Source organism: Takifugu flavidus, chromosome 9, assembly GCF_003711565.1.
Source record: "Takifugu flavidus isolate HTHZ2018 chromosome 9, ASM371156v2, whole genome shotgun sequence".
NCBI lineage: Eukaryota > Metazoa > Chordata > Actinopteri > Tetraodontiformes > Tetraodontidae > Takifugu > Takifugu flavidus.
The window spans coordinates 10,089,868-10,107,083 of record NC_079528.1 but is presented as its reverse complement, the minus strand read 5'-3'; the positions used below and the strand labels follow the sequence as shown (position 1 = coordinate 10,107,083).

Below are 17,216 nucleotides of genomic sequence, written 5' to 3'. Positions count from 1 at the left end.
AAGGATACCCGTAATTTTCTCCATTTGCCGAGTCAAAATTAAACTGATCTTTCCTGAATCATAACTTGGTGTATGTAATTTAAAACATTCAGAGAGAACATGTTTCTCCTTTTCTACATATATGAAAGCCATTATTTTAAAATATTTGAAGTAATGGTTTGCAGTATCTCACTCACTTATTGAGTTCTGCTTCCTTTAGTTTACTCATCTTGTTAAAAGTTGATGACTTTTGTCGGGCCTGAAACTTTTAACTCACAAACAAAATTCTCTCATATTTAAATTACTGACAATTCATGAGACATGTTCTTCAATCAGGCTGTCTTGAAGTGACTCCAAGCAATCTAAAATTCAGCTGCCAATAAATGAACAAGGAACCATTGTGGGGCTCACATGACCCCTGTCGTTGCATCAGTAAAAGTTAAATATCAGAGGAATAAAAACAACGTGTGTATTTATCATTTAATTTGGGCATCCTCCACAATTTTACTATTATGTTCTCAACAACACTTTATATCCACTTGCTTTAGAAGGTGCTATACAAATAAAATGAAATATTCCTGCTTTTTTAAAGCTCCTGGTGGTCCCAAACTCCTGCTGAATATACTGCTGTCTGATCATCACCATGACAACAGTTCATAAGTGATGACAGATGATTTTGGAGATGATCTGTAGAGAAGGGTTGGTCATCATCCTCTGATCCTCCAGGTAAGTCAGTGACTTCTTCTACATTGTACACATGCATGCACTCGAGGGCGGGTGGCAGCTGTGGCTGTTCACCACTATTGAGCTATTTCTGCTTTAGCTGGACAATAGAACAGTTTGCTTCAACATGCGGCCCAACTCTTTGCAGAAAGCCTGAGTTAGAGGATGCATAAAGCTGCCCCATGAGAAGATGATTAGTGTTGACTGGGTCTGGTTCACAGGCATTAGATCACAAAGTTCAGAGAGAATTGGTCATTGTTGTTTCCTCCACCTCATTAAGAACTTCTCAGTGGCTCACGTGTGATAATTTGGCCACCTTAGTGCTGCACAGATCACTATTCTAATGTCCTCTCCTTATTCCACCAAATTGGGGGTAGTAGAGAAGGAGGGTTTTACTGGCAGTTGCTACGAAAAGAGCAGAGCTGAGCTGGTCAAAGCCACCTGCCACTCCATATTTCCAAAATGTACTGATCTCAGATCAGTAAAAAAGAGGAAATGAGAAACGAAAAACTGAGAACTGAACTGAATGAAGAACTGAGAGCTACATCTTCACAAGGTTTGGACAAATGCCACAATCACACACAGCCCAGGGAACACCCGCTGCCTTGACAAGCATTTCTAATCAGAAATCACCTGGAAACAGGTCACTGAACAGCTCAGCATTGATGCAAACCAAACTAAATCCCATCACTGAGAGGACCTTCTCAAGAGAATAATGACAAACTGATTGACACCCACATAGATGACAAATAACACTTTTATGCAACAAGAATATCGTTTCTCCACAGAGGAAGCAGGAAGTTTGTTGGGAACGTATGAGAAAAGCCATCTTTCTGCTTTGAGGTGACCTTCCTTTTGATAAGACTTTACAAATTTCACGAACAAGGGCTGAATATTTTGAGGAACAAGAGTTTAAAACAAAGTAGCAAAACTCTTCTAGACCCTCACACACACACACAAAACACAAATATGAGTGAAACTGAAATACCTCTAGCTAAGTGATGATTTGTGAATTCAATGCATCTCTCAAAAGTTCATAAAAAGATTTTCACTTCATTATATAAATGAAAATATAACTTTGCTATTAGACAGAGACAACTGCTGGAGCACATTGTCCTTAATAACACATCAGTTCTAAGCAAACATGAAATGGAGCTGGTGGCCTACCTCTGGAGACTCCTCCAGCTGACCAAACACATCAGCAAAGTCAGTGGGGCTTTTCCTCAGAGTCTGCTCAGCAGGAAGTGTGTTGTCATTGTAAGATGTCACAAACTTAAAGTCACTGGTTCTAGACCCTGTTGTCAGGTAGGCGTCATAATTGTAAGCGCTGCGTAAAGTTCCTGTGCCGTCAACATCGGCGTAATTAGGAGGGAGATAAGCGCCGGGGATGGTTACTGCTCCGCTCCGTCAACATTCTGGGCTTTCTCCTGCGACAGAACCTCACACCCAGGATGATGATGATGAAGGTCAGGAAGAAGGTGGACACAGACACCAGCGCGATGATCAGATAGGAGGTCAGTTTGGAATTCTTCTCATCATAAGAAATGTCCTTCAGCTCTGGCACCTCAGCCAAGTTATCAGAAATGAGTAAATACATGGAGCAGGTGGCAGAGAGAGAGGGCTGTCCGTTATCTTTCACTGCCACAATCAGGTTCTGTTTCATGCTGTCAGACTCAGAAATGTCCCGCTGCGTCCTGATCTCTCCACTGTGGACACCGATAGAGAAGAGTCCCGGATCGCTGGATTTGACTATATGGTAGGACAGCCAGGCGTTCTGTCCAGAGTCGGCGTCCACAGCGATCACTTTGGACACCAGAGAGCCTCCGTGTGCAGCTTTGGGGACCAGCTCGGTCATGAAGGAGTTGCCCTCCGGGGCTGGATACAGTATTTGAGGAGAGTTGTCATTAACGTCTGATATGAACACGCTGACGGTCACGTTACTGCTGAGAGGAGGAGAACCGTTGTCTCTGGCCATCACGTGCACTTTAAAGCTCCTCAGCTGTTCATAATCAAAGGACCTGACAGCGTGGATCAGCCCCGTGTCTCCATTAACAGACACATAAGAGGACACCGGAGCACCGTTCACCTCAGCGGCTAACAGAGAATAAATCACGGTACCGTTTTGTCTCCAGTCGGGGTCTCCAGCACTAACGGAACACAAAGTGGACCCGGCTCTGTTATTTTCACTCACATATGCGCTGTAGGACTCTTCCTCAAACACAGGGGGGTTGTCGTTGATGTCTGCTACAGACAAGTGAAGCGTTTTAGAGGAGGACAGAGGTGGAGAGCCCTCGTCAGTGGCACTGATTGTAATGTTGTAATCAGACACTAGTTCACGGTCCAGTTGTCCTGTGGTCACCAGAGAATAATAGTTTTTAATAGAAGGAACCAGCTTAAAAGGGACGTTTTGCTGAATGGAGCAACGAACCTGTCTGTTATTTTCTGAGTCTCTGTCCTGAACGTTGATGATGCCCACCTCTGAACCAGGGGACACGTCCTCGGGTACTGGATCTTTAAGTGATTTAACATAAATGACTGGGGCATTGTCATTTACATCGGTAATGTCAATAATGACCTTTGTCTCTGAAGAGAGTCCATAACCATCTTTTGCTTCCACAAAAACTTCATATTTTTGTCCGTCTTCATAATCTATGTTTCCCGTGACAGTAATTTCTCCAGTATGTTGGTTCAGGGAAAACATGTTTCGTGATTTCTCAGATATTCTGCTAAATTCATAGGTCACCTCTCCATTGATGCCTTCATCTGCATCTGTGGCGCTCACTGTAATAACAGGAGTGTTCATGGATGAGTTTTCTGGCAGCGTGGCTGAGTACAGAGCCTGACTGAACACTGGGGCGTTATCATTAGCATCCAGCACAGTGACGTGTATGACTACAGTACCTGATCTCTGAGGAGAGCCTCCATCTAAAGCTGTCAGCTTTAATTTCATGTCTTTCTGCTCTTCTCGGTCTAACTCCTTCTCCAAAAGCAGTTCGCCATATTTGCTGCCGGTGTTTGTGGACTGGATGCTGAAAACAAAGTGAGGATTTTGTTCCAGGAAATAGCTTTGAACGGAGTTTATGCCAATGTCCGCATCGTGCGCTGCATTTATGCGATACTTCGCTCCTTTAACAGCAGACTCGGTGATTTCCAGTTTTACAGTATCTTTCGGGAAATTAGGTGCATTGTCGTTCACGTCCTGCACCTGCAGAGACAATCGATGGAGCTCCAAAGGATTCTCTAAGAGCAGATCAAATCTGAGAACACACGAAGTCTTGTCCCCACAGTGCTCCTCTCTGTCTATTCTTTCGGCAACAATTAATTCTCCGCTGCGTTGATTAATCTCACAAAAGCGCTTTTTGCTGCCTCCACGTCAACACGCGCTTTGCGAGCAGACAGTTGCCCTACCCCCAGTCCGAGATCCTTGGCGATATTTCCAATGACAGATCCGCGCTTGAGCTCTTCCTGCACCGAATAGCTCAGGTCTCCGTGGCCACATTGCAGCACCGCAAAGAAAAAGATAAAGGCGCAGCTCCGAATGACGAATCCCTTCTCCATCTTTCGAACAGAGAATTTCCACACAAAAATATTGTTAAAACTCCGACGGAGCTGTTATTGACCCGATAAAGAACCGCCGTCTGAGCTTTTGTTCCGATGTTCGACGTTGAAGGTAATAAAAGAATGGTGGATGTCAGCGATGGGTGGTGTGCAGAACAGACTCAAGGCTTCACCCCTTATTTGGCCGATAGTGACCTCCTGAGTCAAAATGTATTATTGCAATATGGAGTCGAAGCCTTTCGTGACATTATTGTTTTGTTTTTTAAAAGTGACAATAATGTATTTTACAATTGCATGTTAATATAATGTAACATAGGCTACAGAGAATGGATATGCCGAGCTTTATCCAGCTCTAATGTCGATATAAATATTTAAAAAATAAATCAAAACGTAATTGAAAACATGCAGAGCAAGACGATGCATGTGACGCAGCCCAAGTGCGATAAGGAGCGATACATAATCTTGACTGCTTTAAAATCACTGCTTGTATGAAAAACAAAAAAAATGAGTAGATTCTTAATAAAGGAAGATAAAATATATGAATACAATATATTCCTGTTTTAAAAAGGAAAACGAATTGTATAACTTCGCCATGTTAATGATTCTGAACACATTTATCTTGAAAAAAATCCACAGTCTTACATCAGAGACTGAAAGAATAAAACTCGAAGTAATACGACACACTCAGAAGTGTACAAATATAATGTCTGAAACGATATAAAGCAGACCTGTAGAATTAGCACCAAGAACAAAGGTGCAACCAACCAGACGCAAATCGACTGAAAAGAGGCCGGAAAAGCAAAACACGTCAGGGGCTGTTAGTCGACAGGGCCAGTGAACACCACATCTACAGGACAAGCTGACTACATTATGGTTTACTACAAGCATACACTGTAACAATCAGGGAAACATGTTAAAACATGACGTTGTGTTGGTAGTATATGATTGAAAATTAAAGTTTGGTTGGTGAAATACAAAGAATTAATTATAAGAGTTGAGATGTGTTAAATACTGAAAGTAATTGGATGTGAAGTATGAGAATAGAGAGACCAGGTGTCCATCACAACTATGATACACAACATTAAACTCATCCAATAACCGATATCCATTTAAGTCAATGTGGGCAGTAAAACAATAAAGAAATTGAGGAATCATGGTTGAACTTGAGAAGATGTTGTTGAAATACTCCAGCAATGATTGTTGAAATTTAAATGTATTTGTAAAAAAAAACAAAGTAAAGTGGGAAGAATGATTGAAATAATAATTCGAAAGAAAATAATTGGAAATTCCATTATGGAAGGGATAATAAAAAAAATGTGAAAAAAGTGCAACCTAAGAATATGTTAAATTAATATTTATATATTCAGTTTTCTAAAGATGCACCCCCCCTCAAAAAAATAGAAAAAAGAAAACACAACACTAGATTAATAAAAACAACTTCTAAGCTACAGGTAATACCACTGAACTAAATATAATTAATTACGGTAATATTGACAATGAAATTTAGAGAATTACAAGAAAAAATGGTTTTAAAAATTTAAATATAATTAGTGTCATGGACATGGAAATATTGTCCTACCTCAGGTGAACTGTCAGATTCTCCAAACACATCAGCAAAGTCAGTGGGGCTTTTCCTCAGAGTCTGCTCAGCAGGAAGTGTGTTGTCATTGTAAGATGTCACAAACTTAAAGTCACTGGTTCTAGACCCTGTTGTCAGGTAGGCGTCATAATTGTAAGCGCTGCGTAAAGTTCCTGTGCCGTCAACATCGGCGTAATTAGGAGGGAGATAAGCGCCGGGGATGGTTACTGCTCCGTCAAACAACATTCTGGGCTTTCTCCTGCGACAGAACCTCACACCCAGGATGATGATGATGAAGGTCAGGAAGAAGGTGGACACAGACACCAGCGCGATGATCAGATAAGAGGTCAGTTTGGAATTCTTCTCATCATAAGAAATGTCCTTCAGCTCTGGCACCTCAGCCAAGTTATCAGAAATGAGTAAATACATGGAGCAGGTGGCAGAGAGAGAGGGCTGTCCATTATCTTTCACTGCCACAATCAGGTTCTGTTTCATGCTGTCAGACTCAGAAATGTCCCGCTGCGTCCTGATCTCTCCACTGTGGACACCGATAGAGAAGAGTCCCGGATCGCTGGATTTGACTATATGGTAGGACAGCCAGGCGTTCTGTCCAGAGTCGGCGTCCACAGCGATCACTTTGGACACCAGAGAGCCTCCGTGTGCAGCTTTGGGGACCAGCTCGGTCATGAAGGAGTTGCCCTCCGGGGCTGGATACAGTATTTGAGGAGAGTTGTCATTAACGTCTGATATGAACACACTGACGGTCACGTTGCTGCTGAGAGGAGGAGAACCGTTGTCTCTGGCCATCACGTGCACTTTAAAGCTCCTCAGCTGTTCATAATCAAAGGACCTGACAGCGTGGATCAGCCCCGTGTCTCCATTAACAGACACATAAGAGGACACCGGAGCACCGTTCACCTCAGCGGCTAACAGAGAATAAATCACGGTACCGTTTTGTCTCCAGTCGGGGTCTCCAGCACTAACGGAACACAAAGTGGACCCGGCTCTGTTATTTTCACTCACATATGCGCTGTAGGACTCTTCCTCAAACACAGGGGGGTTGTCGTTGATGTCTGCTACAGACAAGTGAAGCGTTTTAGAGGAGGACAGAGGTGGAGAGCCCTCGTCAGTGGCACTGATTGTAATGTTGTAATCAGACACTAGTTCACGGTCCAGTTGTCCTGTGGTCACCAGAGAATAATAGTTTTTAATGGAAGGAACCAGCTTAAAAGGGACTTTTTGCTGAATGGAGCAGCGGACCTGTCTGTTATTTTCTGAGTCTCTGTCCTGAACGTTGATGATGCCCACCTCTGAACCAGGGGACACGTCCTCAGGTACTGATTGGTCAGAGATTTCCTGGAATACTGGAGCATTATCATTTACATCAGTAATCTCAATCATTAATGTTGCATATGCAACTAATCCCAGACCATCTTTTGCACTCATTTGCATTTCATATGATGACTTTTTTTCATAGTCAATGGATGAGGCTACTGTTACCTCTCCTGTTTTGGGGTTGAGAGCAAAAGCTTGATTAGCATCTGAAACATGATCAAATCCATAGGTAATTTCACTATTCACTCCTTCATCTGCATCAGTGGCACTAACCTGCATCACTACAGTGTCTAGAGGAGAGTTTTCACAGGCAGACTGGCTTTATAAACGGCCTGACTGAACACTGGGGCGTTATCATTAGCATCCAGCACAGTGACGTGTATGACTACAGTACCTGATCTCTGAGGAGAGCCTCCGTCTAAGGCTGTTAGTAACATCATCATTTCTTTTTGGTCCTCTCTGTCTAATTCTTTGTCTAATAATAATTCACAATATTTTCGATTACTAGTTTTAGTGTTTACATTTAATTTAAAGTGGTCATTCTGTTGAAGTGTGTAACCCTGAACAGTATTTTGTCCGATATCTGCGTCGTGGGCCTCTCCAAGGAGAAAACGAGCACCTTTGACAGCTGATTCCCTGATTTCCAGTTTAATTGACTCCTCTTTAAACTGCGGTGAATTATCGTTTATGTCCTGAACATGGATACTGATCCGATGCAGCTCTAAAGGATTTTCCAGCACCAGTTCCTGTTTAAGACGCACGACGCCCTCTTGGCACAAAGAGCTTCTCGGTCGATCCTCTCTTGTACGATCAGCTCTCCGGTATTCAGATTTAAACCGCAGTATTTTACACTGTTATCCTCAGTATCGATGCGGGCCTTCCGAGCGGACAGTCTGCCCAGATCAAGTCCCAGATCCTTCGCGATATTCCCGATTGCCGATCCACGTTTCATCTCCTCGGGTACAGAGTAGCTCACGTCTCCATTGACGGGCGAGAGAACAAGGAAAATAAAAGCAAGGACGCGGCGCAGCGCAAATCCGTGGAAATCCATCGTTACGGGGACGAAAGCAAACAAAAAAAAAACATCCAACGAGGTCAAACCATAATATTTGTTCAATATCTTCTGTATCGGTAATAATCTCTGTACTATCAGTGGCGACGCGTATCCCAGCTGCAGCACAAGAGCAGATTCTGTTTTGAGGTTTGATGGGAGTCAAGGGTGGAGAGAGACCGAGTCTTCTGGTCTGCTGGTCCACACTGACACCATGAGTATTAATAGAGGCATAACAAGAACGTGGTGCAATTTTCTCTCCTTGCGTTTGAACAGTTTTAAGGATTGTTAAAATGACCAATATTGTCATGATAAATACACCATATCAATGGCACAATATATTATATTCCTTGTTTTATAATGTTGCTGTGTACAAGTAAATAAATTCCAATCATTCCATCATTATATGGTCAATAAAACAATATCTTATCCTGTTGGAAAATAAGGAATCAAATGCTATCACAGAAGAATCCTAAATTACTTTCAAAGTCTTATCCGCGCTAGAATCAACAATGCCAAAAGAAATGTTGTTTTTTTTCCTGTTTTTCTGCAAAATAATCTTCACCTCTCATAAATATGATTCCCAGATAAAAGTGAAAAAAACTGCAACTTAACCTCAAAACAGAGAACATACAAACTCTCTTCATATTTATATAAATTATGGGGGGCTGCTTAAACAATAATCTTGAGACAATAAAGACGTTTTTGCCAATATATAGCAGATAGAAAACACACATGACTCTGCCAACTTAGAAACTAATGTATGTATTGGTTAAATCCATTTAATATGTGCACATATTCTCATGCCCTGATTTTTTCTATGTCAAATAATTTTTACTCGAAAGAAAGAAGGAAAGAAGTAAAAAAAGGAAGAATGAAAAAAGAGAATCTTCCAGCAGCTGCTCACCCAGGATCCCCTATTTCTAAAGAAACATTGAAAGACCCCTCAGCAACCTTTGGTCATGTCCAGTCACTAATTATTATGATGTCATCATGGAAAAAAAAACATTATGCAATTTTTTCCACCATAAGAACGACGTTGGGGTGAAAACAAGGACTAAAGTTGGTTAACAAGACCTTATTTCTTGATAAAAATCAATATGTAAAGGAAAATATTTGATACCACTGCGATAAAGAATGTCTCTAGATGGCAACAGAAAAAAGCAAAAGATACTTTGAATCACAAGGACCTCTTAAATGTTTCCTACCTCAGGTGAACTGTCAGATTCTCCAAACACATCAGCAAAGTCAGTGGGGCTTTCCTCAGAGTCTGCTCAGCAGGAAGTGTGTTGTCATTGTAAGATGTCACAAACTTAAAGTCACTGGTTCTAGACCCTGTTGTCAGGTAGGCGTCATAATTGTAAGCGCTGCGTAAAGTTCCTGTGCCGTCAACATCGGCGTAATTAGGAGGAGATAAGCCGGGGATGGTTACTGCTCCGTCAAACAACATTCTGGGCTTTCTCCTGCGACAGAACCTCACACCCAGGATTATGATGATGAAGGTCAGGAAGAAGGTGGACACAGACACCAGCGCGATGATCAGATAAGAGGTCAGTTTGGAATTCTTCTCATCATAAGAAATGTCCTTCAGCTCTGGCACCTCAGCCAAGTTATCAGAAATGAGTAAATACATGGAGCAGGTGGCAGAGAGAGAGGGCTGTCCGTTATCTTTCACTGCCACAATCAGGTTCTGTTTCATGCTGTCAGACTCAGAAATGTCCCGCTGCGTCCTGATCTCTCCACTGTGGACACCGATAGAGAAGAGTCCCGGATCGCTGGATTTGACTATGTGGTAGGACAGCCAGGCGTTCTGTCCAGAGTCGGCATCCACAGCGATCACTTTGGACACCAGAGAGCCTCCGTGTGCAGCTTTGGGGACCAGCTCGGTCATGAGGAGTTGCCCTCCGGGGCTGGATACAGTATTTGAGGAGAGTTGTCATTAACGTCTGATATGAACACGCTGACGGTCACGTTGCTGCTGAGAGGAGGAGAACCGTTGTCTCTGGCCATCACGTGCACTTTAAAGCTCCTCAGCTGTTCATAATCAAAGGACCTGACAGCGTGGATCAGCCCCGTGTCTCCATTAACAGACACATAAGAGGACACCGGAGCACCGTTCACCTCAGCGGCTAACAGAGAATAAATCACTGTTCCGTTTTGTCTCCAGTCGGGGTCTCCAGCACTAACGGAACACAAAGTGGACCCGGCTCTGTTATTTTCACTCACATATGCGCTGTAGGACTCTTCCTCAAACACAGGGGGGTTGTCGTTGATGTCTGCTACAGACAAGTGAAGCGTTTTAGAGGAGGACAGAGGTGGAGAGCCCTCGTCAGTGGCACTGATTGTAATGTTGTAATCAGACACTAGTTCACGGTCCAGTTGTCCTGTGGTCACCAGAGAATAATAGTTTTTAATAGAAGGAACCAGCTTAAAAGGGACGTTTTGCTGAATGGAGCAGCGGACCTGTCTGTTATTTTCTGAGTCTCTGTCCTGAACGTTGATGATGCCCACCTCTGAACCAGGGGACACGTCCTCAGGCACTGGATCGGTCAGTGATTTAACGTGTATTACTGGCGCGTTGTCGTTCACATCAGTGATTTTAATCATTAATTTGGAATCAGATGAAAGTCCGAAACCGTCTTTAGCGTTGATGCGCATTTCATAATTAGGATTGCTCTCAAAATCAAGTGGCCCCGAGACTTAATCTCTCCCGTTTTGCTGTTGAGTGTAAAAACCTTTTTAGCCTTGTCTGAAATGCGACTGAACTGATAGGTCACTTCTCCATTGACACCCTCGTCTGCATCAGAAGCGCTGACTGTGAGGACGACGGTACCAAGCGCTGCGTTTTCCGGTAGATCAGCTTTATAAACGGCCTGCTCGAAGACCGGGGCGTTATCATTAGCATCTAGTACAGTTATCTGTATTGTTGCGGTTCCGGATCGTTGTGGTTTCCACCGTCAACAGCAACCATCACAAGATTTACATTCTGCTCCTTTTCACGATCCAGTTCTTTGTCCAACACTAACTCGACGTTCTTCGATCCGTCGCTTCCTTCTTTAACAGATAATACAAAATGCTCGTTGTTCTGTAAACTGTATTGTTGAACCGAATTTTTTCCCATGTCAGCGTCATGGGCTTCATTGAGGTAATAACGAGCCCTTTGTCTGCCGATTCACTTATTCTAGTTTTATTACATCATTTGGAAAAACGGGTGAATTGTCGTTTACATCCTGTATGAGCAGTGAAATGCGGTGCACCTCTAACGGGCTCTCCAGAACCAATTCAGATTTAAGCACACACGAAGCCTTTTCCCCGCACAGCTCCTCTCTGTCAATCCTCTCCCGGATGACGAAATTCCCCGTCTTTAGGTCAATATCACAGTAGTGCTGATCCTCAGTATCGATACGAGCTTTACGAATGAACAATTTCCCTGCTTCCAGTCCGAGATCCTTGGCGATATTCCCGACAATAGATCCGGGCCTCATCTCCTCCTCCGGGACAGAATAGCTCAGGTCCGCGCTTCTGTTGCGCACCAAGACAGCAAAACAGAGGAAGAGGTCGAGAAGTAATTTTCCCCTGCTTTCCATTATTTCTTTCTTTGAAAAAACCCCGTCGTAATAGTAATTGTAGATGATCACCACAGCTGAAAAATACAGTCCTCCGCTGGTGGAACAATGACAAAGCTGCCTTTACTGTGGGTGGAGAAACATCTTCTCATATCTGCAAGTAAATGGCGACCCCACGAGTCTGTTTTCAATACTGCAACTACAGTCGGCAACACTGAAGCGTCAAGAAGAGCTTTTTCTGGTATTTTAAAGAAGCGCAGAGTCTCACTGAGTTGGGTAGACCCCCGGGTGTGATTCAAATGTCGAGAGCACTTTCAGCACCAAGGACAGCGGTCGAAGACAGACGAGCAGGCTGAGGCAGCTCATGGAGCACATGTAGCTGATGTAGCTCATGTAGCTCATGTAGCTCATGTAGCTCATGTAGCTCATGTAGCTCATGAAGCTCATGTAGCTCATGTAGCTGATGGAATCAAGGGTTTCAATACAAGAATATTGGAGAAATGTAGTCAAGTATTACAGGAAGATGGGGAGTGATTTCACGGTACACAAATGTGATGAAGTACAAAATTATATTTCTTCATGTTGCAGACATGGCAGGTTAGTTTACCTTGAATGAAAATGATTTTCTTTATGTAAAAAAGAAAATTGATGAATGGATTCATCCATAAACCTTGTTAATTATTTTAATGGAAAATATTTAATTATCATTAAAATCATCGTCATCAAACACTCCATCACAGAAAGGATACCTCGTAATTTTCTCCATTTGCCGAGTCAAAATTAAACTGATCTTTCCTGGACATCAGAACTTGGTGTATGTAATTTAAAACATTCAGAGAGAACATTGTTTCTCCTTTTCTTACATATATGAAAGCCATTATTTTAAAATTTTTGAAGTAATGGTTTGCAGTATCTCACTCAACTTATTGAGTTCTGCTTCCTTTAGTTTACTCATCTTGTTAAAAGTTGATGACTTTTGTCGGTCCTGAAACTTTTAATTCACAACAAAATTCTCTCATATTTAAATTACTGACAATTCATGAGACATGTTCTTCAATCAGGCTGTCTTGAAGTGACTAAAAGCAAACTAAAATTCATCTGAAGAAGATGATTAGTGTTGACTGGGTCTGGTTCACAGGCATTAGATCACAAAGTTCAGAGAGAATTGGTCATTGTTGCTTCCTCCACCTCATTAAGAACTTATCAGTGGCTCACGTGTGATATACTTGGCCACCTTAGTGCTGCACAGATCACTATTCTAATGTCCTCTCCCTTATTCCACAAATTGGGGAGGTAGAGAAGAAGGGTTTTACTGGCAGTTGCTACGAAAAGAGCAGAGCTGAGCTGGTCAAAGCCACCTGCCACTCCATATTTCCAAAATGTACTGATCTCTGATCAGTAAAAAAGGAAAATGAGGAACGAAGAACTGAGAACTGAACTGAATGAAGAACTGAGAGCTACATCTTCACAAGGTTTGGACAAATGCCACAATCACACACAGCCCAGGGAACACCCGCTGCCTTGACAAGCATTTCTAACAAGAAATCACCTGGAAACAGGTCACTGAACAGCTCAGCATTGATGCAAACCAAACTAAATCCCATCACTGAGAGGACCTTCTCAAAGAGAATAATGACAAACTGATTGACACCCACATAGATGACAAATAACACTTTTATGCAACAAGAATATCGTTTCTCCCCAGAGGAAGCAGGAAGTTTGTTGGGAACGTTTGAGAAAAGCCATCTTTCTGCTTTGAGGTGACCTTCCTTTTGATAAGACTGAAAATATTCATTTACAAATTGCATGAAAAAGGGCTAAATATTTTGAGGAACAAGAGTTTAAAACACAGTAGCAAAACTCTTCTAGACACCTCACACACACACACAAACACACAAATATGAGAGAAACTGAAATACCTCTAGCTAAGTGATGATTTTGAATTCAATGCATCTCTCAAAAAGTTCATAAAAAGATTCTCACTTCATTATGTAAATGAAAATATAACTTTGCCATTAGACAGAAACAACTGCTGGAGCACATTGTCCTTAATAACACATCAGTTCTAATCAAACATGAAATGGAGCTGGTGGCCTACCTCTGGAGACTCCTCCAGCTGACCAAACACATCAGCAAAGTCAGTGGGGCTTTTCCTCAGAGTCTGCTCAGCAGGAAGTGTGTTGTCATTGTAAGATGTCACAAACTTAAAGTCACTGGTTCTAGACCCTGTTGTCAGGTAGGCGTCATAATTGTAAGCGCTGCGTAAAGTTCCTGTGCCGTCAACATCGGCGTAATTAGGAGGGAGATAAGCGCCGGGGATGGTTACTGCTCCGTCAAACAACATTCTGGGCTTTCTCCTGCGACAGAACCTCACACCCAGGATGATGATGATGAAGGTCAGGAAGAAGGTGGACACAGACACCAGCGCGATGATCAGATAAGAGGTCAGTTTGGAATTCTTCTCATCATAAGAAATGTCCTTCAGCTCTGGCACCTCAGCCAAGTTATCAGAAATGAGTAAATACATGGAGCAGGTGGCAGAGAGAGAGGGCTGTCCGTTATCTTTCACTGCCACAATCAGGTTCTGTTTCATGCTGTCAGACTCAGAAATGTCCCGCTGCGTCCTGATCTCTCCACTGTGGACACCGATAGAGAAGAGTCCCGGATCGCTGGATTTGACTATATGGTAGGACAGCCAGGCGTTCTGTCCAGAGTCGGCGTCCACAGCGATCACTTTGGACACCAGAGAGCCTCCGTGTGCAGCTTTGGGGACCAGCTCGGTCATGAAGGAGTTGCCCTCCGGGGCTGGATACAGTATTTGAGGAGAGTTGTCATTAACGTCTGATATGAACACACTGACGGTCACGTTACTGCTGAGAGGAGGAGAACCGTTGTCTCTGGCCATCACGTGCACTTTAAAACTCCTCAGCTGTTCATAATCAAAGGACCTGACAGCGTGGATCAGCCCCGTGTCTCCATTAACAGACACATAAGAGGACACCGGAGCACCGTTCACCTCAGCGGCTAACAGAGAATAAATCACTGTTCCGTTTTGTCTCCAGTCGGGGTCTCCAGCACTAACGGAACACAAAGTGGACCCGGCTCTGTTATTTTCACTCACATATGCGCTGTAGGACTCTTCCTCAAACACAGGGGGGTTGTCGTTGATGTCTGCTACAGACAAGTGAAGCGTTTTAGAGGAGGACAGAGGTGGAGAGCCCTCGTCAGTGGCCTGATTGTAATGTTGTAATCAGACACTAGTTCACGGTCCAGTTGTCCTGTGGTCACCAGAGAATAATAGTTTTTAATAGAAGGAACCAGCTTAAAAGGGACGTTTTGCTGAATGGAGCAGCGGACCTGTCTGTTGTTTTCTGAGTCTCTGTCCTGAACGTTGATGATGCCCACCTCTGAACCAGGGGACACGTCCTCAGGCACTGGATCGGTCAGTGATTTAACGTGTATTACTGGCGCGTTGTCGTTCACATCAGTGATTTTAATCATTAATTTAGAATCAGATGAAAGTCCGAAACCGTCTTTAGCGTTGATGCGCATTTCATAATTAGGATTGCTCTCAAAATCAAGTGGCCCCGAGACTTTAATCTCTCCCGTTTTGCTATTGAGTGTAAAAACCTTTTTAGCCTTGTCTGAAATGCGACTGAACTCATAGGTCACTTCTCCATTGACACCCTCGTCTGCATCAGAAGCGCTGACTGTGAGGACGACGGTACCAAGCGCTGCGTTTTCCGGTAGATCAGCTTTATAAACGGCCTGCTCGAAGACCGGGGCGTTATCATTAGCATCTAGTACAGTTATCTGTATTGTTGCGGTTCCGGATCTTTGTGGGTTTCCACCGTCAACAGCAACCATCACAAGATTTACATTCTGCTCCTTTTCACGATCCAGTTCTTTGTCCAAAACTAACTCGACGTTCTTCGATCCGTCGCTTCCTTCTTTAACAGATAATACAAAATGCTCGTTGTTCTGTAAACTGTATTGTTGAACCGAATTTTTTCCCATGTCAGCGTCATGAGCTTCATTGAGGTAATAACGAGCTCCTTTATCTGCCGATTCTCTTATTTCCAGTTTTATTACATCCTTTGGGAAAACGGGTGAATTGTCGTTTACATCCTGTATGAGCAGTGAAATGCGGTGCACCTCTAACGGGCTCTCCAGAACCAATTCAGATTTAAGCACACACGAAGCCTTTTCCCCGCACAGCTCCTCTCTGTCAATCCTCTCCCGGATGACGAAATTCCCCGTCTTTAGGTCAATATCACAGTAGTGCTGATCCTCAGTATCGATACGAGCTTTACGAATGAACAATTTCCCTGCTTCCAGTCCGAGATCCTTGGCGATATTCCCAACAATAGATCCGGGCCTCATCTCCTCCGGGACAGAATAGCTCAGGTCCGCGCTGCTGTTGCGCACCAAGACAGCAAAACAGAGGAAGAGGTCGAGAAGTAATTTTCTCCTGCTTTCCATTATTTCTTTGGAATAAACGTCGTAATAGGAATTGTAGATGATCACCACAGCTGAAAAATGCAGTCCTCCGCTGGTGGAACAATGACAAAGCTGCCTTTACTGTGGGTGGAGAAACATCTTCTCATATCTGCAAGTAAATGGCGACCCCACGAGTCTGTTTTCAATACTGCAACTACAGTCGGCAACACTGAAGCGTCAAGAAGAGCTTTTTCTGGTATTTTATAGAAGCGCAGAGTCTCACTGAGTTGGGTAGACCCCCGGGTGTGATACAAATGTCGAGAGCATTTTCAGCACCAAGGACAGCGGTCGAAGACAGACGAGCAGGCTGAGGCAGCTCATGTAGCTCATGTAGCTGATGTAGCTGATGTAGCTGATGTAGCTCATGTAGCTCATGTAGCTCATGTAGCTGATGTAGCTCATGTAGCTCAGGTAGCTCAGGTAGCTCATGTAGCTGATGGAATCAAGGGTTTCAATACAAGAGTATTGGAGAAATATATCTTTATACAACAGAAAGGTGTGAATTGTGAATCAAATGTCAAATAAATGAACACTATGTTATGAGGTATGACAGGGAAATTATATGTGATTATTTTGCAGATATGGTCGTTAAATATCACAAATTAAGATTATTTTCCACAACATACAAATAAAGTATCATTTGTCTTCACAGGAATAATCCTTGAATATTACCACTCATTTTGTATTTCAGTTATATTGGTACTGATCTTGAATTTGTCATCAAACACTCATCTTCAGACAAGCAGTTGGTGCCAATTAGAATAATTGAGCTGTTGTAGGAGTAAACAGGCTCCTAGCTCCAATTAATCCTTTGTCAATACCTTAATTTCATTAACATCTGATCAGGAATTTCTCCTAATTTTCAAAATTCTGGTATCATGTTAAGTTTATCATCTGGACAACAAGTGCCTGGCTATTATAACAG

The 17,216-nt window shown here is 43.0% G+C and overlaps 3 protein-coding genes and 1 pseudogene across 6 annotated transcripts in view; all 4 read right to left on the bottom strand.

Moving 5' to 3' along the window:
• LOC130531666 (protocadherin gamma-C3-like) overlaps positions 1-17,216 on the bottom strand; it is a 235,825-nt gene that overhangs the window by 193,101 nt on the left and 25,508 nt on the right. The gene's annotated exons all lie outside the window — the stretch shown is intronic.
• On the bottom strand, positions 1,837-4,379 carry LOC130531871 (protocadherin gamma-A10-like). Its single transcript, XM_057044047.1, is given in 3 exon segments — positions 1,837-2,103; positions 2,105-4,068; positions 4,071-4,379. Coding segments are annotated over 3 exon segments (2,421 nt in total). The 5' UTR covers positions 4,261-4,379.
• On the bottom strand, positions 5,783-8,356 carry LOC130531694 (protocadherin beta-15-like). Its single transcript, XM_057043811.1, is given in 3 exon segments — positions 5,783-7,480; positions 7,483-7,928; positions 7,931-8,356. Coding segments are annotated over 3 exon segments (2,424 nt in total). The 5' UTR covers positions 8,226-8,356; the 3' UTR covers positions 5,783-5,797.
• LOC130531870 (uncharacterized) lies at positions 8,752-16,708 on the bottom strand (annotated as a pseudogene).